A 25,664-nucleotide genomic window follows, 5' to 3' on the forward strand; every position below is an offset into this window, starting at 1 on the left:
CTGCTGTATCTCTATCTCTCTCTCTCTCTCTCTCTCTCTCTCTCTCTCTCTCTCTCTCTCTCTCTCTCTCTCTCTCTCTCTCTCTCTCTCTCTTCCCCCCCCCCCCTCTCTCTCTCTCTCTCTCCTGCACTGTCCTCACCATGTGCTTCCTTTGTCTGTTCTTCTCCCTTTTAAAACTGTTGTTGTTTTGACTTTTTTTTCCAAAGTTCCAAAACAATGCAACAGTGTATAAAACAGTAATTGCTGCTCCTAGAATTCGAGGAAATCACCTCCAACACCTAAAATATCTCAAAAAAGGAGCAGCTGTTACAGCCAGAAATTTATTCAAGACTCTGCTTCAACCACTTGTTCAGGAAGAGAGTCCTAAAGACTCTACAACCCTTTGAGAGCGTGGTGCTGGAAAAGCACAGCAGGTCAGGCAGCACCCAAAGAGCCCTCCCATTTATCTCTCCACCCCCAAGGCTCCCAGCCTCATTCCTGATGAACGGCTTTTGCCTGAAACATCAATTTTCCTGTTCCTCGGATGCTGCATGACCTGCTGTGCTTTTCCAGCACCACACTCTTGACTCTAATCTCCAGCATCTGCAATCCTCATTTTTGCCTAGCCCTTCGAAAGCCTAATCGCTGTTAGATATTGATGCCAGCTGATTTTTATAAGGTGATACCTGATTCTAGATTCTCCCACTAGAGAATGCATCCTCTTCCCCAAAAGCCCTCGGGATCACATGTGTTTCAATCAATATATGCTTGCTTTTGCTCTTCAGGGAACAATTTTGATGAAGTATCCGTCACATGAGCTGGGAACGGGAGAAAAAGCATTCAAAATGGTATTGGAAGGTATGTTGACATTGATGGATGGCCATGTTGTAACTTGGGTTCTATCAGGTACTTTATTTCCTTCAAAGGTGCCGCATGTCAGAACGTAACAAATTTAGTTGTAAATTGCTAATGCTCCAGTTTTATTTTTCATTAAATGCCAATTTGTGAAATGTTTTAAATTGTTGTCATTTCACTGTGGCACGCAAACCACCTGTCTCCTATACTTGTGCACCAGCACCTCTGAGACAAACCTGAGATTCCAATAGCATTTTTCAGGCTTTTGTTTCTACTTCTAGTCATAGAGAATTACAGCATGGAAACAGACCCTTCGGTCCAACCCATCCACGCCGACCAAATATCCTAACCCAATCTAGTCCCACCTGCCAGCACCCGGCCCATATCCCTCCAAACCCTTCCTATTCATATACCCATCCAAAGCCTCTTAACTGTTGCAATTGTACCAGCCTCCACCACTTCCTGTGGAAGCTCATTCCATACATGTACCACCCTCTGCGTGAAAAAGTTGCCCCTTAGGTCTCCTTTATATCTTTCCCCTCACCCTGAACCTATGCCCTCTCGTTCTGGACTCCCCAACGCCAGGGAAAAGATTTTGCCTTTTTATCCTATCCATGCCCCTCATGATTTTATAAACATCTATAAGGTCACCCCTCAGCCTCCGACGCTCCAGGGAAAACAGCCCCAGCCTGTTCAGCCTCTCCCTATAGCTCAAATCCTCCAACCCTGGCAACATTCTTGTAATTTTTTTCTGAACCCTTTCAAGTTTCACACCATCTTTCCGATGCATGAATTTTCAGTATTCTTGTATCAAGACACTAAAATCCCTCTTAGCCTCTTTGCATTAAGAAATGATTCAGAACTGTCTTTCTCTGACTGGGAGTGTATATGCTCACACTTCCCCACTTTGTACTCTATCTCCTACACTTTTCCCCACTCAATGAACTGACAGTGTCCTTTTGGAACTTATTACTCTCATCTATGCAGTATACATTGCCTCCTACTTAAGGTAATTCAGAAACTTGTACAGGTACATTTGAAAATCCCTAAAAGCATAACGTTGTGTGATCAATCCCCCACTCCTCCTGGTGTAGAATCAGTATGAGTGTTGGACTGCCTGCTCATTACAATGGTATTCTGTTGGTCTCCTTCCACCTATGAGAGATGATGGACCTGCAGCAATCGATCTGTTTTGTTGGGGGTACACTTTGACAGCTGTGAAGACAAATTAATGCGATACAGTTACTGCCACAGATATCACACACACAGCTACTAGTGACACTGGGGGTTGTTGCTTGTGACGTTGGCACCTCTTGCTAATCCACTGTAGAGAGAAATGGTGACACTCGCTTTCACCAGCCAGTAGCTTCCGATATTTAGGGCCTTCATGTTGTCTGCTCCCTTCTGCCTCACTACACAGGAGATCATGTGGTATGCATCAGTTGGCTGCCTCTGCCTGATTATCATCACCAGCATCATATAATCATCAACATAGAATCGCTACAGTGTGGAAACAGGCCAGTAGGCCCAACAAGTCCACACCGACCCTCCGAAGAGTAACCCACCCAGACCCATTCCCCTACCCTATATTTTACCCCTGCCCTTTGAGCAATTTGTTCTGGCCAATTCACCTAACCTGCACATCTTTGGATTGTGGGAGGAAACCGGAGCACCCGACTGATTAGTGCAATTACACTTCAGAGCACTGCCTTTGAGAGGACTGTATTAATGACTTTGCCTTGCAGAATGCACTCATAATGCGTCACGGACAATAAGTTGGAAATTGAAGAGCTTTTTGCTAAATAGATGTAAATTGTCACAGCCATATGGCAAGATACTAAGAATACAGGCTTTATAAACCTTGTTGGATTATGTGGATAATAATAATAGCTTAAAACAGAGTTGCAACAACCTTTTATAGTTTGGAATACCAGTTGTACACAGCTAAGTATATGCCATTCAACAAACAAAAAGCTGTGCATTCTGGAGATCTGAAATACAAGTAGAAAGAGCTGGAGAGACTCAAAGGGTCAGGCAAAACCTTGACAAAGAAAGTTAAAGTTTCAAGATCTATGTGCCTCTCTGTTAGATGTGAATGGGCCTGGAAAGAAGCTGGTTTTGTGCTGGTTAAAACAAAAGGCATTGAGGAGGAGCAACTGAAACAGGTGGTAAGGGCGTCCACAGGAAAAGGGAGTGTTTGTGTTAGTAGAGGAGTTGGATACTGAGTAGAATGCCAATACACTAACCCCTACATTCAAGGCATCATCCTGTCTCATTTCTGCCACCACCAGCAGTTCCCACCCCATGTCACGATTCCACATGGATTGTCCCTCTGTGACAGCCTGGTACATTCCTCCATCACTCCCAACACCACTTCACTCCATGCCACTGCAGAAGGTGTTATGCTTTGCCATTATTTCCTCCCTCCTCACCGTCCAACACCCCAGACTTTTTCCAGGTGAAACAACAGTTATTGGTACTTTTTGCAATTGGATCTATTGTGTATCCTTCCTCATAAAGTAGTCTTCAAATTGGTCAGAACAAATGCAGGTTGGGTGACCGTTTTGTTGAACACTGTTGAGCTGGCCGTACACATGACTCTGACCTGCTAATCACTAGCCATTCCAATTGCTGTTTTGCTGTCATTGCGAGCATTTCTGTCCTGGGTCTGCTGTAATGTTCCAATGAAGCACAACATGAGCTGGGGAAGAACAGTACCTCATTTGTGCTGAAGCACTTGATGGCCTTCAGGACTCAATGTTAATTTCGACAACTTGAGAGTATGATATCTGCCCTCCATTTTGATGACATCCCCTTCCTAATCCTCAGTGTCTTGTTTGCGGGGGTTTGCTCTTCGCAGAGCTATTTTCTACAACCAACACCTACCATTAACTCCTCACCTGTAGTTTTTTTCTCCGTGAGCATTTTTTTTGTCCCTCTGGGCATCTCTATTAGCTGTCCAAGACTTCCTCCTCCCCCTTTCCAGCTACCCCCCTACTTCTTCAGAAGCCATGCTGGGTTTGAAATGTTAACTCTGTTTCTTTAAGCACAGATATTCACCCCCCCACCAGCACTTTGTTTGTATGTGCATATCATTCCTATTTACAGATCAGTGATTGATCTATGATGTTGTCTTATTTCTGTGCACTATCATTTTTAATAATCTCCTGGGCGGAGCTTTCTAAAATGTTCCTGGAAGCTTAGGTTAAAAAAAAAACTACTGCTCTTTCCATTTTTATCGTTGCATCTTTTAAAGATCAATTAGACAGGCACGGCCTACCTTTCACAAATCTGTGCTGATTTTCCCAGATTATCTCACTTGTCTTAATGTTCAAGAATTCTGTCCCTGACAATTGATCTTCATAACTGATATAAAGCCAATGGTGCTGTCATTTCTTTGTGTTCCCCTTCCTCCTGAAATATTAAACACTTCAGTTAGAGTCATAGAGATGTACAGCATGGAAAGAGACCTATCAGCCCAACTCATCAATGCCGACTAGATATCCTAAATAAATCTAGTCACATTTGCCAGTATTTGGTCCATATCCCTCTAAACCCTTCCTATTCATGTGCCCATCCATATGCCTTTGAATGTTGTAATTGTACCAGCCTCCCTGACAACCTCTGGCAGCTCACTGCATACGGACACCACCCTCTGAAAAGTTGTCCCTTTGGTCCCTTTTAAATCTTTCATCTCTTACCTTAAACGTATGCCCTCTAGTACTAGACTCCCCTACCTTAGGGAAAAACTACCTTGGTTATTTACCCTACCTCTGCCCCTCATGATTTTATAAACCTCTATAAGGTCACTCATCCAGACTTCCAGGAAATATAGCCCCACCCTATTCAGCCTCTTCCTATAGCTTAAACTCTCCAACCCTGGCAACATCCTTGTAAGTCTTTGCTGAACCCTTCCAAGTTTCACAATATCCTTCCTATAATAGCATAGAAACCAGAAATGAACACAGTATTCCAAAAGTGGCCTGTGCAGTCACAACATGACCTCCCAACTCTTATACTCAATGCACTGATTCCAAAATCTAGAGATCTTGGAAAAAAACGATCAATGCATTTGTCATCATCTCAACGGGTAGAAACCAGCAAGTATGAAGATTTCTCAGTTTAGGGCTCAATGTTTTCCTATCTTTGTTTTCATTAAATCAATTAAGTTCCTTCCCTTTTGCCTTTTTTGTGGTACCATTACTATTTTACCCTCGTTGTCTATTATGAATACTGAAACAAAGTGCTTCTTTAACACGTCTGTAAATTCTTCATAAACTATTATATGCTGTTTATGATGCTACATTTTTACATATCTCTCAGTCCCTTAGTATGTTTATAAAAGCTTTTCACTGCTTCTTTTGACCCTGTGTGGTTTTTTTCCATGTTTCATTTTTGCATCTATACATGTTATACTTGTCGGCTTGAATGATTTTTCTCATTTTCCCAGTCTGTAGAAGTTCCATTTTTCTTTAATTAGTTTGGCACTGTTTGTTTCTTGTTAGTTGAGTATAATTGTGTAATTATACAAACAAAAAGCTCTCTCCTTTTTGCTGACTTGCTGATTTTGTATTGTAAGAAATAATTATTTTGAATTTTTCATGTTATTTCGCCATGAACAGTTTAGTTGAATTTCCTGTGGTCAGTTTAATTCAGCTCTTTAAACTATGAGTTTGAACAGAATGAGTCAGTCTCCTTATCAATAACTAAATGGAGTTGATAGTTATTCACACTAATTCAATAATCAGAAAGTTCAACTCTAATCAATGCTTTTCACCACATCAGCTCATCTCTATGTGTGGCCTCCTTTGCTAGTGCAGCTTAAATTGATACTTAAGAAACGCTTTAAGTCAAATGTATGGCTTGCTTATAAATCAGATGAATTTCTGATGAACTTCTAACTTATTTAAATTTATTCAAAGCTAGTGTGCCTAAAATGTCTAAGAATTAAAATTTAATAAGCTCGCTACATCATTAAACTGTAAGTATTCATGAGGTTTTGTAGAAACATTTACTGCAGTCATTGAAGTAGGAAGATAAGTAGACTCTGCATTCCCTCTAGCCTGTTTTGCCATTTCCTTGCCTTAGTCCCGCATCCCTTTCAATATTTGTGCGAACCATTGCATTCTGATTCACCCCTCAATGGCTCTGCTTTAATTTAACATTATGCCGCTTTTTCTAGATAACCAACTGGATACACTTATTTGCTGCATTAAGCATTTCTCCAACACTTTACTAATTCTGTATTTTGTCGAATATAAACCTTATCTATTCAACCTGTCATTGAAATTTAAGCGTTTTAGTCCCTTATTAAGTGAAGCATGGAATACCATGATTGCAGACCTGTTTTACTTTCATTTTGTAGCCATGGTGTAAACATAGGTAATCATGGGATATGGTTGCCTCCTGCCAACGATGCCATCTGCTCATAGTGAGCGGGATTTGGAGACAAGGCAATAGTATTGTCGTAGGCACCATGCTGTTTATGGGAGTAAGTGAGGACTGCAGATGCTGGAGATCAGAGCTGAAAAATGTGTTGCTGGAAAAGCGCAGCAGGTCAGGCAGCATCCAAGGAGCAGGAGAATTGATGTTTCGGGCATAAGCCCTTCTTCAATCAAGGTATTCCATGCTTCACATTAATAAGGGACTAAAATGCTTAAATTTCAATGACAGGTTGAATAGACAAGGTTTATATTTGACTAAATACAGAATAGTAAAGTGTTGGAGAAATACTTAATGCAGTGAATAAGTGTATCCAGTCTGTTATCTAGAAAAAGCGGCATAACGTTAAATTAAAGCAGAGCCATTGAGGGGTGAATCAGAATGCATTCCTAAAGAAGGGCTTATGCCCGAAACGTCGATTCTCCTGCTCCTTGGATGCTGCCTGACCTGCTGCGCTTTTCCAGCAACACATTTTTCAACCATGCTGTTTCTATCCCTTTTTTAAAAATAGTTGGTTGATTGTGAGTGAAGCTTTGAAACCTTGCTGACAGGTTAAACACTTCCTGTTTAGTGTGAGCAGGATGATGACATGTAGCTCAGCCTTGATGTTGGTCTCTTTTTGTGTGTCATTCTTAAATCTGGTTTCTCTAGCCCTGTTCTTTTGGAGAATCACAGAAAATTGCAGGACAGAGGAGGGCTTTTGGCTCATTGAGTATGAGCTGGCTCTTGTAACAAGCAATCCAACTAGTCCCACAACTGTGCTCTTTCCCTGTATCTCTGCCACCACGCTTCTGAAAATGTCTATCAATTTCCTATTTGAAAACCAGTATTCATTCTGTTTCCATTACTTATTGGATAGAGCATTAAACAGCCTAACCACATAATGCTTTCCCCCTCACATTGTCCCGAGTCGTTTTATCAGTTACCTTAAATCTGCCTCCTCTGGTACGGAATGCATTAGCTACTGGAAATTTTCTTCATTTACACTTCCAAGCACTTACCAATGCTTCAACACTGCTGTCATAACATCTTGTCGCCTTCTCTGCTTGAGGGAGTTGCAGTTTCTCAAAGCTGTTGTAATTGTTCCTTTCTGGAATCATCCTAAGCAATTTCTTCTTAAATTATGATACCCAGTTTTGGATTCATACTGGAACCAGATTAATGTTTTATAAGATTTAGTTCAACCTTCTGGTTTTTCCACTCTTTTTACAAAGCCAGTGACCCTATATTACTTTTTTAATGCTTTGCTAACCTCTCATGCTTTTTACAGCAAATTAAGCAGAAGTCCTCCCAGGATTACTTTGTATGCCACTTTAGGATTGCATTATTAAACCAATATTGCCTCTCTGTTTTGCCATTTCCTTGCCTTAGTCCCGCATCCCTTTCAATATTTGTCGAACCATTGCATTCTGATTCACCCCTCAATGGCTCTGCTTAAATTTAACATTATGCCGCATTTTGTAGATAACTGACTGGCTCCTTCTCTGCTCCTTTAATCATTCTTCCTACCGAAATATACCGTGTGACGTTTTTCTGCATTAACTTTTGGTGGATGACATGTTTGACCGTTCAATCAGCCTGTTCCATGTCCTTTTGAAATCTATTGTTAATTCCTTCACACACTCCCTCTTTGAGTGATCTCTGGTTTTCCCTGTCTCTCCCAAATCTAAGTCACTAATGTGCATCACAAACAGTGCTCAACCCTGAGGGACAACATTGACAATATCTCTGTAGTCTGGAAACAGCTTTGTAAGAAGATTGCGATTTTTGAGAAGATTTGTAGCTCAGGTTGAGGTTCAGGTTGTAAGTTTACTCACTGAGCTGGGAGGAAAACAAACCTGCCAGCTCAGCGAGCAAACTTACAACATACATGAAGGTCTTTATTTATAAAAGGAGGAAACACACTTCAAATTTAATTTATTATCTCGGATTCCCCTGTCCAATGTGCAGATGTGTAAGACACTCGAGTAATGTGTGACTGAAAGTTCTTCCTTCAGTTGGTCTATCTGCCTCTCCTCTATCCCTCTCCTCCTACTTTTCCCCAGCCTCAGATGTCCCATACCCTTCCTGTCCAGAAACAAAATCATTACTGCTCTTCAAAATTGTTAACCCCATGAATTGATACATATTTAAATATTAGCATCATTATTCACATAGCTGGTATATCAAGAAATGTAATTGATGTTCTGAAGAGTGCGGCACCAGGATTTACTACTTTGATCTCAATGCTGAACTTTTCTTTTAAAGTGTATCTGCTCAAACTGGGTTTTTAGATAATTAGAATTGAACCTGAAATCTGTATTATAATGCAGCTATAATTTTTTCCTTTTCTTAGAGTCAACTACGCAACAGCCAATGTCCAACCTGTCAACCATTAACACCTTTGTTTTTGGAAAGCTGGTGGATGACTGTGAACACACACTTAAACAAGGGGTAAGGTATCTTTAAATGCAGATTTCAACTAATAGGTTATACCTATCAGCAAAGATTGAGCAGGATGGAGGTCTTGCATCTAAAAAAGAGAAAGCTGAAGGCTAACTTGTTGAAGATTATGGAAGAGGTTGACAGACTTGACATGGAGAAAATGTTTCCACTTGCTGGGGCAAGGGGAAACATGTACTTAAGATGGTGACTAGTAAATCCAATGAAGAAGGAGCTTATTTACCCAGGAGTTAGGATGTGGGACTCACTATCACAAAGTGATGTTGGGACAAATAATAGAGATTCATTTAAGGGGAGAGCTAGATAAACAGGTGAAGGGGAAAGAAGAGGGTTAAGTTTGATTGAGTTAGAGGAAGCGGGGCTGAGAAGCACAAATGCCTACATCGACATTTAGCTGGATGGCCTTGTTCTATATTGTAAGCTCTGTGCAATTTTTATGGAAGGTGAGGGGTCATCGATTCAAAGTGAACTTTTCATTACAGCGTGGTACTGGTTTGGTGTTCCACATGGACCTGCCAATCTCAATCATTAAGGATGAGTTTCCTGCTTTTTGTGGTATCTTGATTCTGAAAGTCAGTCCCTGCCGCTTTGACTTTAATGGGCTAGCATTCCATTCCACACTCCGAGATTATAAATACTCTTCCTTGCGACATTGATAGCTTTGCTCACCTCTTTGACCATTCCGCACTGAACAGAGGATACAGCTGTAAAGCAGTCTCTCACACACCACACAGTTGTTAAAAGACTGTGAGGCTATCAAAAAGGCAGATCAGTGCAGATAAATGCCATGGAGATCAATTTTGAAATGTAAAAAACAAGCTGGCAGAATAAATGAGTGCACTGTCTGCAGTGAACTGTTTTTCTCCACTTCTGTCTTTAAATTAAACATTCTGAGAGGAGTCCGTGCACACATCCATTGAGGTGCAGTTGGCAGAAAGAAGAACTCTGTCAGGACTGAAAAATGATTGCACCACTGAAATGTTATTTACTGACTTGACTAACAAACCCTTTAACTAGCACATTCATGGAGTGTGGGCATCAAGGACCAGCATTTGACACCCATCCCTAATGTCTTTGGCTTGCAAGGACTATTTTAGAGGACACTTAAGAGTCATCCCTATTGCTATGTGCCTGGAGTCACTTATAGGTCAAATGGGTAAGGAGTAGAAAGTGAGGACTACAAATGCTGCAGATCAGAGTCGAGAGTGTGGTGCTGGAAAAGCACAACAGGTCAGGCAGTATTTGAGGAAGAGGAAAATCAACGTTTTGAGCATAAGCCCTTCATCAGGAATGAGGCTTGTGGGCCCCGGTTGGGGCTGGGAGTGGTGGCTGGGACCAGGGGGAAGGTAGCTGAGAATGCAATAGATAGATGAAGGTGAGGGAGAAGGTGATAGGTCGGCGCAGGTGTGGAGCAGATAGATGGGAAAGGTGATGGAAAGGTCCGGAGGGCATTGCTGAGTTGGAGGCTTGGGACTGGGATAATGTGGGAGAAGGGGAAATGAAGAAACTGTTGAAATACACTTTGCAACCACATGGGATGAGGGTCCCAAGGTGGAAAATGAGGCATTCTTCCTCTAGGTGTTGGCTATTAGGGTTTGGTGACGGAGGAGGCTCAGGACCTGCATGACTTTAATGCAGTGGGAGGGGTAGTTGAAGTGTTCAGCCATGGGGCGATGGGTTTGGTTGATGCAGGTGTCCCAGAGATGTTCTTTGAAATGATCCACTTGGAGGTGTCCTGTCTGCGAGATGTGGAGGAGACCACATTGGGTGCAATGGATTACATTGGTGGAGATACAAGTAAATTTCTGTCGGATGTGGAAGGATCCTTTAGGGCCTTGGACAGAGGCGAGGGGAGTGGTGTGTGTGCAGGTTTTACACTTCCTGTGCTGGCAGAGGAAGGTGCTGGGAGTGGGGTGTGGGCTGGTGGGGGGTATGGACCTCTCGAGGGACTCGCGGAGGGAATGGTCTCTCTGGAACACTGACAGGACTGGGGAGGGAAATATATCTCTGGTGGTGGTGTCTGTTTGTAGGTGACGGAAATGGCAGAGAATGATGCAATGTATGCAGAGGTTGGTGGGGTGAAAGGTGAGGACTGGGGGGTTCTGTCCTTGTTGAGTTGGGAGGGGTGGGGTTCAAGGGCAAAGGTGCAGGAAGTGGAGGAGATGCGCTGGACAACATCGTTGACCATGTGGAAGAGAAATTGTGATCTTGGAAGAAGGAGGCCGTCTAGGATTTTTCTCAGGTGGAATTGGTCATCCTGGGAACAGATGAAGCAGAGGAATTGGGAATAAGGGATGGCATTTTTACAAGAGGTAGGGTGGGAGGAGGTGCAGTCTAGGTAGCCGTGGGCTTGTAGAAGATGTCTATCGTTAGCCAGTTGCCAGAGACAGTGATGGAGAGGTCCAGGAAGGGAAAGGAGGTGTCCAAGATGGTCCAGGTGAATTTGAGGTCTGGGTGGAAAGTGTTGGTAAAGTTGGTGAACTGTTCAACCTCCTTATGGGAGCACGAGGCAGTGCTGATACAGTCATCGATGTAGCGGAGGAACAGGTGGGGTGTGTGCCGGTATAACTGTGGAAGATGGACTGTTCCACATATCAAACAAACAGGCAGGCATAGTTGGGTCCCATGCAGGTGCCTATGGATACCCCTTTGGTTTGGAGGAAGTAGGGGGATTGGAAGAAGAAGTTGTTGAGGGTGAGGACCAGTTCAACCAGGCAGAGGAGGGTGTCATTGGAAGGGTACTGTTTGGGAAGGCATGAGAGGAAGAAAGGGAGGGCTTGGAGGCCTTTGTCATGGTGGATCGATGTGTACAGGGACTGGATGTCCATTGTGAAGATGAGACATTGGGGGCCGGAGAAATGAAAATCTTGAAGGAGGTGAAGGGTGTGGGTGGTGTCCTGAACCTAGCTAGGGAGCTCCTGGACTAAGGGGAACAGATGGTGTCAAGGTATGCAGAGTTCAGTGGGACACAAGCAGGCTGAGACAATGGGTTGACTGGGGAAGTCAGGTTTGTGAATCTTCAGTGGGACAGGAGCAGGCTGAGACTTTGGTAAGGAGGGTGGATTTTCTTCCGTAAAGGACGTTAGTGACCTAGATGGGTTTTTGCAAAAAAATCAATGACAGTTTCTATAGTTGCCATTGCTGTCACTTGATTTACGTTCCAGATTTATGAATTTAATTTAAATTACACCAGTTTCTATTTTGCCTTGGGGCACCAGATTGCCAGTCCAGTGATGTTACCACTGCTCCATCTCCCTTAAAACTCAAACGTTCTTAATACTTGTGCAACATAACAAATACCGAGTTTCACGGTTCTCACTTCTCCGCACTGTGTTTTTGCAAAGAGCCTCAGAAAAGGAGGGAAGGTCCATCTTTCTGATAACAATAGATGATTAATTCAGGAAATAGTGGTTAGTTGATACCAGAATTAGATTTGAAAATCCTGAAGATTATATTAAAATCTTGGTAGAGTTTGAACTTTGAATGAGTTGGTAATTTTTATGGGGTATCTTTGTTTGATACCAGAAGGACAGAATTCAGCTTCTTATGGGTTTTATTTTTGAAAATGAAGGAAATGTGAAAGTTCCATTGGGGCTTGGGGCAGGTAAGGAAGACTAAAGATACCAACAGGTGAAGGAAGCTGAAGTTTGAAGGCATTAAGGTTAAGAAGTGGCTGATATGATATCAACCTGGTGAAGCCCAAACAAGGGGCAACTGTGTGTCAACCAGTGATGTACAGAGCTAACCATTTACCCAAGTAACGGATCAGATCTAAGCTCTGCAATCCCACTACATCCAGCTGTGAATGTGGCAGCAGAGGAGGCAGTTTCACAAGTATTCCCATTTCTCAATAAATGGGGAACCCAGCTATTCAGTGCAAAAGGAAAGGCTGAAGCAGTCTTCATCCATAAGTATTGAGTGTTTGATCCATTGCGGCCTTCTCCAAAGTCTTCAGCCAGTCTGATACCCCTCATATAATATCAAGAAACCAGCTAGAAGCACTGGATATTGCAAAGGCTGTGGGCCCTGTCAAATATCCAGTAATAGTACTGTGCTCTATTTATACTCTACTTGCCATGCCCCGAGCCAGGATGTTTCATTATAGCTATAATATCTACCTGGCAATGGAGTACGTTGCCAAGGTATGACGGGTATCCCATCTGATGTATGACTAGTAACTCTTCATTACCAGTAGCCTCTCAGTTGTGCACTCAGCTTGCATTGTTTCATAAATAGGCTTCTTGTGTGATCGTTATTAAAACGGAGATAAAAGAATCTACATCAGTCTGGATTCCTCTATCCCATGTCTATGTTTAATTTTTCTGTACCACATAAACATGGTTACCTATTCTTATAAATAAGCAAGGATGAAAGGAATTTCCTTTCCCTCTTATTATGTTCATCCTGCAGAAGATGCTGATGAGTGTGGATTTTGGCATCGCATTGTCAACATTGCAAGATTTCCCAGGTGTCTTTATCTTACTTTCCAAAGAATTATATGTGCTCCACGGCATCTCTTGAGAGTGTAGTGGTGTCAAGATTGGTTTAGACGTGAGTTTTGTGAAGCCTTCTCAAAACAATGACAGGTTGGCAGCAAGACTCTTCCCCCCGCTACCCCCCCCCCCCCCCCTTCCACCCCATCACTATTGGTCAACGAGACATTGAGGACATTAATCACTTCCCTGACCTAGGAAGCAATACCAACCCAGAGAGTATTGTAGGGGGTAACATTCATACATGAATCAACAAAGTAACATTGGTCTTCTAATGATTCAACCCAGTGTGAGAATATAATGTTATCAATACAGTCCTCAAGCTGAGAGCCAACACATTCAGTGTAGTGCCACCTACAGTCAGTGGAAAAGAACAGCAAAAGAGTCATGTATGTTCTGAGGGGTGACCTTACAGAGTTATATAAAATCATGAGGGGGCATGGATAGGGTGAATAGCCAAGGTCTTTTTCCCAGGCTAGGGGAGTCCTAAACTAGAAGGCATTGGTTTAAGGTGAGAGGGGAAAGTTTTAAAAAGGGCCTGAGGGGTAACTTTTTCAGGCAGAGAGTCGTGTGTGTATGAAACAAGCTGTCAGAGGAAGTGGTGGAGGCTGGCACAATTACAACATTTAAAAGGCATCTGGATGGGCGAAAGTGAGGACTGCAGATGCTAAAGATTAGAGTCAAGAGTGTGATGCTGGAAAAGCACAGTAGGTCAGGCAGCATCTGAGGAGTAGGAGAATCGATGTTTCAGGCAAAAGCCCTTCATCAGGAACAGGGGTATGGCGCCAAGTGTTGGCAAATGGGACTAGGTCAGATTGAGATGTCTTGTCAGGGCAAATGAGTTGAATTGAAGGGTCCGCTTCCCTGCTGTACAACTCATTGACTTTAAGTTGGATATCTTCCACAAGTGCTGCTTTTATTAGATCCTGGAAGAACGCAGCAAGCCAGGCAGCATTAGGAGGGGGAGAAGTTAACCTGAAGAAGGGTTACACCCAAAATGTCGAATTCTCCCCCTTCTCATGCTGCCTGACTTGCTGTGTTCTTTCAGCCCTCTGCCTTTGTACTTTCAGATTCCAGCATCTGCAGCTTTTTCATCTTTATCAGATCTTGGGCATTGTTCAGAGAGACATTTCCTCAAAGGAATGCTGTACAGGACTGGCCAGAGATGCCACAGGACATCATAATGGAGTGACTCAGAATGACAGAACATGCATTCCACCTCCTGGATATTTGCCCTGTTAAAATGGCTGGATGTCACCAGGCAGGGAAGACCATTGGGGTCAGCTGGAGCAGAACTGGAGAAGCGTATTTAAGGAGACCTGTCAAGAGCAAGACACCGCCTGAAGCTGAGGAGGAAGAGGTTGCAATGGACAACGGCCAGTGAAGGGGTCTTGCTGTCCATTGTTCTAGTTGGCAGTAGAGGAAATAGATTAGATTAGATTAGATTACTTACAGTGTGGAAACAGGCCCTTCGGCCTAACAAGTCCACACCGACCCGCTGAAGCGTAACCCACCCATTCCCCTACATTTACCCCTTTACCTAACACTAAGGGCAATTTAGCGTGGATTATTGGACATTATTGGACTGTGGGAGGAAACTGGAGCACCCGGAGGAAACCCACGCAGACACGGGGCGAATGTGCAAACTCCACACAGTCAGTCGCCTGAGGCGGGAATTGAACCCAGGTCTCTGGCGCTGTGAGGCAGCAGTGCTAACCACTGTGCCACCGTGCCGCCCATATTAAAGTACATTAATTCTTCAACAGTAGGTGTAAGGAAAATATGTCTGGTGAGAATGGCTCTGCCAGTTTTCAGTGGGTTGTATTGTAATTGTATGTAGATAGATGACACAAAGAGGCATGTCTGCATTTTGTGTGGCCCCACAGGCCGAAGGAGCTGAAATGTTACAGGCTATGAACTCTGTTCAGTAAAATGTGGTTGTGCTTGTGGAATGTGAAACAGTGATTTTGTCTCAAATCATTTGCCAACAGAGAAACTTCTGTAGTTGTCTATCTTGTGTTTTATCACTGTTAAAAACATTGCCTCAAGATATTTAATAACTGGCTGTGAATTGTGGATTTTGAATTGTTTTTAATGCTGTTTCTCCCTTAGCCTGTTACTTTCCCTCTTCCTCTGCCTTTAACTCCCAGTGACTTCATTACTTTCTCTTGCATTGTTCCACTCTTCTGCACTTTTCCTCCCTTATGACCCCTTTCGCAAGGATCCTTTGCGTCCTCTTCACTCTGAACAATTATCTGGCAAAGTAACTCACTGTCTCAATGGAGATCATGTTGCGGCTGTACAGGATGTTGGTTAGGCCACTTTTGGAGTACTGCGTGCAATTCTGGTCTCCCTGCTATAGAAAGGATATTGTGAAACTTGAAAGGGTTTAGAAAAGATTAACAAGGATGTTGCCAGGTTTGGAGGATTTGAGCTAGAGGGAGAGGTTGAATAGGCTGGTGCTGTTTTCCCTGGAATGTCGGAGGCTGAGGAGTGACCTTACAGAGGTTTACAAAGTTATGAGGGGCATGGATAGGATAAATAGACAAAGTCTAGTCCCCAGGTGGGGCAGTTAAAAACTAGAAGGCACAAGTTTAAGGTGAGTGGGGAAAGATTTAAAAGGAACCTAAGGGACAACACTTTCATGCAGAGGATGGTCCATATATGGAATGAGCTGCCAGAGGAAGTGGTGAAGTTTGGTACGGGTACAACATTTATAAGGCATCTGGATGGGAATATGAATAGGAAGGGTTTGGAGGGATATGGGCCAAATGGTGGCAAATGGGACCAAATTTATTTAAGGTATCTGTTCGGCATGGACACGTTGGACCAACGGGTCTGTTTCAGTGCTGTATATTTCTATGACTGTAATAGATGATAATGCTCTTGAGATGGACCTGTTCTTTTAACTTTGTTAAGTGTTTCATCAGCACCTTGCGCTGTGTTATATGTCTGATTGTATCGAGTTGAATGAAGGAAAGTATTGCTGACATTTTCACTCCATGTTGCATTGTATTAAAGAATGTTCCATTGATATTAGCATTGAGATTTGTCTCTGTCAACTGAAATATCCTGAATGTGTGCAGGGCTCCAGTCATCAGCTCCCTCAACTATGTGCCTGATCTTCCCGAGTAAAATAGGGCTGTTCAGGTAGGAATCTATGTTTGGAGCCAATCAGCTACCAGCCAGTTCTTTATATTTGGATGGAAAATGTGTCCTGCAGTGTTAACCATCTCAAAGCAGGGAAATGGGTTGAGGGTTATTGTGAATATTAAGAAGTCACATTCCATCTGGATCAGTGCTGAAATTTCTGAGGCTCCCTTTTTATACAAAAATCTGGACGCTCAAATCAGAAGTGCAACAAGATTTGGACATGACATCAAATTCGAGGATGTAGTTAATACAAAAGAAGAAAATGACAAACATAGAGAAAAGCAGTAATGAAGTTGGAGAATGGGCATGCACTCACCAATTGAAATTTAACCTCGATAAATCGGCAATACTACATTTCAGAATAAGATGATTACTTATTCCTTGAAAAACACACATGCAAATGAGATGGAGTGCGGAAGGTGCAGATACTACATTCATTGAAAGTAAATGCTCAGGTTAAAAAAATTGCCATTTAAAAAAGAAGTCTGCTCCCAGTGATCAGAGAGGTTCCTGTTCAGAAGTTTAGAATTGAAAAGCAGAGAAGTTATGTTCAAATTGCTTCATGCCTTGGTTAAACCACACTTGAGCATACTATGAATAGTTCTGGCCTCCAGAATGGGATAAAGTGCAGAAAAGATTTGCTGTGTAAATTTTAGAACTTAGAGGTTATATCTGTCAGGAAAAAATATGTATTAATAGACACACTAATAGACTCAGGTTCTGTGTTCCAGAAAGGATAGAGATTTGGCTTGGGGACCCTGTAGTCTTTAGGGTTCCATAACTTTAGAGCATGATTCCATCCTTACGTTTTTCTTTTCACTCCACGCCCTGTCCTCTTATAGCGTGGGTTGCTTTTAGCACAGTCACCCATTCCCACATACTCCCAGGCCCCTTATCACATTACATGGATTGCATTTAACATAGCTAACCCATTTTCTCACTCTTGGGTCTTATTGTCTCTTATTTGGCTTTTCTTCTGTCCTGGCCTGGTATCCATTAGCTCCTAGTTCACCACCCCCTTTCATATCACACTGTCTCTCTGTGGGTTCCGTCTCCACCTATCTTCTGTCCTCTTCACCACCACTCCCCTCAAAAAACCTTCAGTTTCAGCATAAGTGCCAGTTTCTCCTCGTCGCTAACAGTTCATCAAGCATCAATGGACTCGGAAAGTTAACTCTGCTTTCTCTCCACAGATGCTGCCAGATCTGCTGAGCTTCTCCAGCAATTTCTGTTTTTGTTTCGGTTCTAAAGTGACGGCTTTCATTGATGGCTGGTAGACAGCGCGTACCAACTGAAAGATTGAATTGTTTAATGATGGGTCAGTCATTAACATTTCAGAAGCTTTCTGTTTAAACATGGCACTTTTCCGAAGCAGTTTGCAGTATTCTTGCAGGAACTGTCGAAATGGAATTCTTGTGACTTTCTAGTTTTGCAAACCTATTTAATAATATGTTTGAAGTGTTTCAATTATTGCCTTCCTCATTAATTTATAATAAATTCTTCTGATTTTCTCTTCATATCCCGGCAGGACAAAGTAGTGCTCAGCAAGTTCCTAGTCAGGAAGTCAGCAAGTGCCAGTAAAGATGGAAGACATGTTTTACAGCTTGAACTTTCCGAAGAGACGGGAACAACAGTGTTCGTAAGTGTTAGCTTAGGGCTGGTAAATCTATTTTCTTGGGAGTGCTGAAAACTCTCTGGAGTAAATTGTGGAAGATTCTGATGGACATTGAAAGGTACAAAGGATTGGATACTCAGTCACGACTCCCCTGGAGTCATTGAAGTCCAGAGTAGATTTGGTGTTGTGGTATTTTATTCATAGATGAGCTAAACTGGGCAGGATGCCTAATCAGTTTGTAATTTTAAAAGAATGGTATCAATGATGCCATTTGAGGTGGGAAGCAGACTGACCTTGCTTGAGTAACAGTGAATAATAGAAGAACCATGAGTAGAACTGAAAAATGTGCAATCGCATGAGAACAAAATACTAATGAATGAAGAAGTCATTTGGCTTATCTTAATTGATCCTTCCAAAATCTCCTTCAGCTTTCATTGCAAAATGCATTTTTTTCCTTGTGATTTCATGATTTTGGTCTACCATACTTTGTTTTCACACGTTGATTACTTTTTATGTGAGACCATCTGAACATCTTTTTGAAATTTGCCTTTCACCAGTTTGAAACTGTGTCATTTGTTCCCTCTTAGTTTAATTTAACATTATTTTTCCAAATTGGCATTTTCACATCCTCAATTATCTCATATTCTCCCATAAGGTCTTCATGTTGCTGTCAACTTTCAAGTCTGTAAAAAGCAAGCTTCCATAATGTTACTCAGACTTCCAACACGACTGATCAACACTGAGGCTTTTCTCAATGTTTGGTTGTTTCTCTTCTATTTCAGAGGCTGGAACTGGGCACGATTCTGAAGTGATGAGGATCTGAATACTCACCAATTTGCTTATCATTCCCTCATACTTGTAGTTTATGGTTCTGGCTAAATGATCCAATGCTTTCCCATACTAAAATAGTTGCTTGTCATCCTAATATTCATTTTGGGGTTTGTTCAGGAAATAAAATTGATCTTCCTTTGTCGCACAGTGCCTTTCAGAGCCGACTCTTTGGACTGAAGATGAAACCAAAGCAGTATGAAATTACTTTCACTAAAGGTGTCACCATCTATCAATATACCATCAAATTTCTTATGTTTATGTGCAGGGGAATCCTGTCAAAATATTGTGCATAGTTTATGAAGTATAATGCATGCAGAGACCTATAAAATGCTCACATGCCATTGCTATGCTTGGATAATCATAATTATTTCATTCTTATTATTGCATTTTTAAAAAGAATGGTTTACATTCACTTGCACTGTTCTATTTACAAGCAAGTGTATTCTCCTATAAATCTATCTGCAAGTGTTCCTGCTTGACTAGGTTTTAATTTGTAAAATTGACAAGCATATTATTGAAAGAAAGATACAGAGCTTTAACTATTAGTTATTTTCATTTAAGTGTATGATGCAGGCTTGCAATTTAGATACTGATACAGCAAAATTACTTCATTAGCTTTTAAAAACTATTTATACATATATCAAAATATTCCACAACAAAGAATTAATATAAAACTACTTAGCAGAGGTTGCACTTACTTGGATGGTGATAAATGAGTCCTGAACGATGTTGTCTCTGAAATATTTTTCCCATAATTCTGGAATTTATTATTTAAGTAGATAGAAACTGGCTGTATAATGAACCCGATGATCTGCAGTATATCATTTTTATCCGAAATGTATCAAAGTGCTGGGCGAGAAACAAGCGTTTAATTTGATTTCAGTGACCTAGCCCGGAATGAAAATCCTTAATTTCGAAGCCTACGTGATCTTTTCTGCATAGAAATGGTGGTCCTCAAAGGTTGCAAGATGGGCCCAGAACTTCCTTGGCCAACCTTATTGATTGCTAGAAATCCTTGCTGATACATATAAGAGGTTTATGTATGTGTTGTCACTTTGTTTTTAATCTCTGTCATCATTTATTATGACTTACAAACTTCAAATTGGACATGTTGTAACTTGGGAAAAAAAGTATTGGGGTACAGTGAAAATTACAAATTTGTACTTGGACAAGGGGTGGATTTCCATTGTAAGAGTGACTGCTGTTTTAGCCTATAACAGCAAGTCCCTCCCCCCACCATGCCAGTGCAGACGTTGTACTAGACTACCCCCAAGCACATCTCACAAACTCTGCAGGTCATGGATCTTCTGCATATCTACAATTCCAGATTACTGTGTCTCCATGATGATGGGACTCCCAGCTGGTACAGTGAGGGGGTCACTCTGGTTTGAAGACAGTGAAACTGACATTCGGAGCCATATTTCTTTGGACATGGTCACTTAATCCTCGCACTGGTATATCCAAAGATATGCAGGTTAGCTGGATTGGCCATGCTAAATTGCCCAGAGTGTCCAGGTTCGGTGGATTAGCCGTGGGGAAGTGCAGGGTTACAGGGATGAGGTTGGGAGAGGGTCAGCAGAGACTTAGTGGGCTGAATGGCCTGCTTCCACACTCTAGGGATTCTATGAATCTATGATTAGTGATGCAAGCAAGTAGGCTGAATCCAATTGTTTATAAACTTGATTCAGAAGTTCATCTTATTTGTAGATTAGATTAGATTCCCTACAGTGTGGAAACAGGGAGAAAGTGAGGACTGCAGATGCTGGAGATCAGAGCTAAAAAAATGTGTTGCTGGAAAAGCGCAGCAGGTCAGGCAGCATCAAAGGAGAAGGAGAATCGACATTTCGGGCATGAGCCCTTCTTCAGGAATGACGAGAGTGTGCCAAGCAGGCTAAGATAAAAGGTAGGGAGGAGGGACTTGGGGGAGGGGTGTTGGGAATGCAATAAGTGGAAGGAGGTTAAGGTGAGGGTGATAGGCTGGAGAGGGGGTGGAGGCGGAGAGGTCAGGAAGAAGATTGCAGGTCAAGAAGGCGGTGCTGAGTCTGAGGGTTGGGACTGAGAAAAGGTGGGGGGAGGGGAAACGTTCTGGGACCACCCACGCCCTCCACCTCCTCCATGATTTTCACTTCCCTGGCCCCGAACGTGTTACCTTCACCATGGACATCCAGTCCCTAAACACCTCCATCCCCCATCATGAAGGCCTCAAAGCCCTCCGCTTCTTCCTTTCCCGCCGAACCAACCAGTATCCTTCCACCGACACCCTCCTTCGACTGACTGAACTGGTCCTCACTCTTGGATTAGTGGTGCTGGAAGAGCACAGCAGTTCAGGCAGCATCCAATTAGTTTCGAAATTTCGAAGCTACTTGGATGCTGCCTGAACTGCTGTGCTCTTCCAGCACCACTAATCCAGAATCTGGTTTCCAGCATCTGCAGTCATTGTTTTTACCTGGTCCTCACTCTTAACAACTTCTCCTTCCAATCCTCCCACTCCCGCCAAACCAAAGGAGTAGCCATGGGCACCCGCATGGGCCCTAGCTATGCCTGTCTCTTCGTTGGATATGTGGAACAGTCCATCTTTAATTTATTAGTTCATTTTGGAGCTGGATCACAGTTCTGGTAGTCCCATCCATTTAGGGCGGCCCGATGGCTCAATGGTTAGCGCTGCTGCCTTACAGCGCCTGGGACCCGGGTTCGATTCGTGCCTTGGGTGACTGTCTATGTGGAATTTGCACGTTCTCCCCATGTCTGCGTGCGTTTCGTCCCACAATCCAAAGATGTACAGGTTAGCTGGATTGGCCATGCTAAATTGCCCATCGTGTCTAGGGATGTGCAGGCTAGGTGTATTAGCCATGGGGAAATGCAGGGTTTCAGGGATGAGATAGGGAGGTGGGTCGAGGTGGGGTGCTATTGGAGGATCAGTATAGACTTAATGGCCGAATGGCCTGTTTCCACACTGTAGGGATTCTATGAATCTATTCTGTGATTAGTGATGCAAGCAATTAGGCCGAATCCAAAATGGACGTGCTCATATAATGGACTTCTCCAAACCTTGGGAGATATTTCTTCATCTGATATAGTAAAATCAGTATTTTCAAAAAGCAGCCAAAATATTGAACTTGTACAAAGCATTTGAAAAGTGTTTTATTATTAGAAGCCACTGTACCTTACTGGCTAATCTCTTCTGAAATACTTTTGATCAGCAGTTCCTGCCATGGACATTACTGGAGACTGCCCTTCAAATTCAAATTCATTTTTAAGCTGAGCTTAATTAATTACTCACTAATTTCATACAACCGGCAAGGGGTTACAAGACTGATAAAACAACTATAGCTGTCTGACAAAGAAGGTTAACTTGTAAATAAAGTGCCTGAAAATGGCTCGACTTTCAGTTGAAGGCTCTTCCAATGGGTACACATCATTCATATTCCAGTTGGGTTATTTACTAATTCTGAGCAACTCCTGTTGGATGTGCAGTTTCACCAATGCTTCACGTAAACTCTGTTTATAGTTTTGTTAATTACCATTCTTCCAATATCTCTGAAAATACTTCTGCACCAGTACACAGACAGTAGAACTTAATGAGCTATTGTAGCAGAGGGCTAGTGTCCCTAGTGGCCAGAAGGTCTGGATTTGAATATGTCATCACATGTCCAAACAGTTAAATTAAAAATTGGTTAAGTAGAACTTAGCTGAAAATGTGTTACTGGAAAAGCGCAGCAGGTCAGGCAGCATCCAAGGAGCAGGAGAATCGACGTTTCGGGCATAAGCCCTTCTTCAGGAAGTAGAACTTAACCTCACTAGTGCTTGTTTCCAGAAATGGGACCAAGTCTACCCACAGGAATTTTCAGGCCTGATTTGGCTGGGAATTTTCAAGCAATCACCAGTGGGCCTATTGGTCGTTTTTGAAAAATCCTTTTTTATAGAGTTTTATTGCTACGTAATCCTTTCACTTCGTTAGACCAGTTTCCAGAATGGATCAAAGTAGAATCACAAACACATTGCATGCTTATCATTAGCTTTGAGAGACAAAATAGCAGCTCAATTAATTGGGCTGAAAGCCTCCAAAGAACTTTGTTTGGAATTAGAAAGTACTGGCTTTGATTTAGTTCTTGGAATGAAGTAATGGCATTGACTGGACACCTTGCCAATATTTGCCAAGAAATTGTTTATGGGTTTGTACATGAAGTTTTTTTTTCTAATTCAATCCATTATGATGACCTGTTTTGGGCTCTTTGACTGGGACTAGCAAACCCAAAAACAGTGAGGCACGTCAGCCAATCCAGTGGAAGAATCTTCATTGAGACAGAGAGAGTCAAAATCAGGAACAATAAAACAGGAAAAATATATTGATTAATAATTCATTTTAAAGCACATAAACTTTGGGAAATACTGGTGGGGTTAGGGGAAGCAACAGCCTAGTGGTATTATCGCTATCCATTAATCTGGAGAGTCGGGTAATGATCTGGGGACATGGGTTCAAATCCAGTCATGGCAGATGGTGGAATTTGCATTCAATTAAAACAACAAGTCTGGAGTTAAGAATCTACTGATGATCAGGAATCTATTGTTGACTGTCAGAAATATCTGGTTCACATGTCCTTGAGGGAAGGAATCTGCCATCCTTACCTGGTCTGGCCTAAATGTGACTGCAGACCCACAGCAATGTGGTTGACCCTGAACTGCCCTCTGGGTAATTACGGACGGGCAATAAATGCTGGCCTGGCCAGTGGCACCCTCATCTGTAAATATGTTTTTTTTTAAAAAATTGAGTAAGTGAAACAAAACAGACAGATAAAATTTCCAACTTTAATTTCTATCTGAGGAAATGAACTTGATCTTGTCAAATTAACTTTTCAATTCGGAAAAGATTTTTTCAGCAGTAGTTATCACTCATTTTGTTGTTTATCTATTCTTGAATACACTACATTTAGCCTTTTCAACTATTTTCATGTAGATCTAGCAAGTTTTTACCACTTCACTCATTTCGGGTCTAACTTGAAAAGTGCAACACACTCTGAAAGAAAGCAGTTATCTCTGACAATGAGAAACCAGGAACAAGATAAGGTCACTTAACCCTCTGTACTTGTTCTGTGATTCAGAAAGCTCATGGCTGTTCTGATTTTAAACGTAACTGTGCATTCCTGTGTACCACCAGTAATTTTTCATTGCCTTAGTCATCACAAATCTATCAGCTTCTGCCTTAAATTATTTAACCATGAATATTTAAAATGAGTTCTAAGTTTAATTGTACACATACATACTTAACAAATTGCTAGCAGGTACCCTGTGTTATAATAATGATAGATTGTCTGTCTGTCTGTTACCCTGACTGTGAATTCCTAGCCAGCATTTATCAAAAAGAGATTTAAAGGTAGGTGAAATGCTCTAGATTCTGCAGATCTGATATGTAAACGGAAAATGTTGGAAAAACTCAAGTTCAAGTGCTAACTTTGGAGGGAAAAACAAAATTAATATTTGAGAATGATAACATTTTCCAGTTCTGGAAAGAGATTACAGATCCAACAGAGTCCAACTAAGTCCAGAGTAAGATAAACAGGGGTTGGGAAACAAGCAAGTTGGTCCATGATACTGTGGAAGGTAGGAGTGACAATGAGCATAATGGTGAAAGGTTGAAAGGAGTGGCATAGGACAAGTTAAGAAACAAGGAGTCTGGAGAATCTGCAAATGCAGATGCATTTTGAGAAAGTGTTGTCTACAAAATAAAATGGAAACAATGGCTATGATCTGATACCTGGTCCAGATGACTATGCATCTAATTAAAATTAAGGAAGTCTTGGTATGCTCCTGCTTGGTGTTTTATGTACATGACAGGCTAAATTCGATGTGACAGTTCCTGATTACCTTTGCTTACCAAGTTGGCTGAGTAATGAAAATTAGTTGCCAAATATTGTTTGATAAATGTTTGGTCTGTTCCTCAGGTCAGCCTTGGTAAGACAATATTAATGCAGACACAAACATACAACTCTCCTTGACCGAGCAGTTCAGAGTCCGGGTTTGGTCTTGTAGTTGCTATTAGAGAAAGCTGTTAGATATTTGATACGAGTATTCTCTCTTTGTATGTCAGAGTGTGAGGACAGTGTTTTCAGTATGAAAATGCTTCAGTGCCACATATGGAATAGCCTGTGCAGTATTGGCTGCTTTATACTCACAACCACAGCAATGATCTTCAGAATGTTAGAAAAATCCTTTCAGTATATTGTCTTTGTCCTTGAGATGAAACCTTATGCCTGAATGATTAGGTTGAACAACTGCAGACTAATGAAACACTACCAAAAATGACCAATAATAATACGGTGCGATATGCTATCGACACTCCATTATTAATAAGGCTGACAAGATCGTTGGCAAAGAAATAAAGCACCAGAGTTCATTTCAAGAGGTGTAGAAAGGAAAAAGATATAACCTATATTAAACTAACTTAGCATTCTGTTTAGAAGACTGTGTGCAGTTCGAAAGAAGGGTCACTGGACTTGAAATGTTAACTCCACCTTTTCTCAACAGACACAGGTGGCTCAGTGGTTAGCACTGCTGCCTCACAGCACCAGGGTCCCAGGTTCAATTCCAGCCTCCACACTGTCTGTGTGGAGTTTGCATGTTCTCCCTGTGTCTGCGTGGGTTTCCTCCGGGTGCTCCGGTTTCCTCCCACAGTCCAAAGATGTACAGGTCAGGCGAATTGGCCATGTTATAAGTTAAAAAGGTAAAAACAGAACGCCCCTGGTGCTCACCTTCCAACCTACAAACCTTTGCATAAACCAAATCATCCGCCGACATTTCCGCCACCTCCAAACAGACCCCACTACCAGGGATATATTTCCCTCCCCATCCCTTTCCGC

At 42.1% G+C, this 25,664-nt stretch overlaps 1 protein-coding gene across 3 annotated transcripts in view; it reads left to right on the forward strand.

Annotated features, from left to right (window-relative positions):
- The window catches only part of pot1 (protection of telomeres 1 homolog), a 331,735-nt gene that overhangs the window by 75,329 nt on the left and 230,742 nt on the right, over positions 1 to 25,664 (forward strand). For all 3 annotated transcript variants that reach the window (XM_072552655.1, XM_072552656.1, XM_072552657.1), the window contains exons 3-5: positions 765 to 837; positions 8,612 to 8,709; positions 17,893 to 18,003. In XM_072552655.1, coding sequence (XP_072408756.1) covers positions 765 to 837; positions 8,612 to 8,709; positions 17,893 to 18,003 — 282 coding nt within the window. The remainder of the gene's footprint in view (positions 1 to 764; positions 838 to 8,611; positions 8,710 to 17,892; positions 18,004 to 25,664) is intronic.

Source organism: Chiloscyllium punctatum, chromosome 32 (genome assembly GCF_047496795.1).
Source record: "Chiloscyllium punctatum isolate Juve2018m chromosome 32, sChiPun1.3, whole genome shotgun sequence".
In the NCBI taxonomy this organism is placed as follows: domain Eukaryota; kingdom Metazoa; phylum Chordata; class Chondrichthyes; order Orectolobiformes; family Hemiscylliidae; genus Chiloscyllium; species Chiloscyllium punctatum.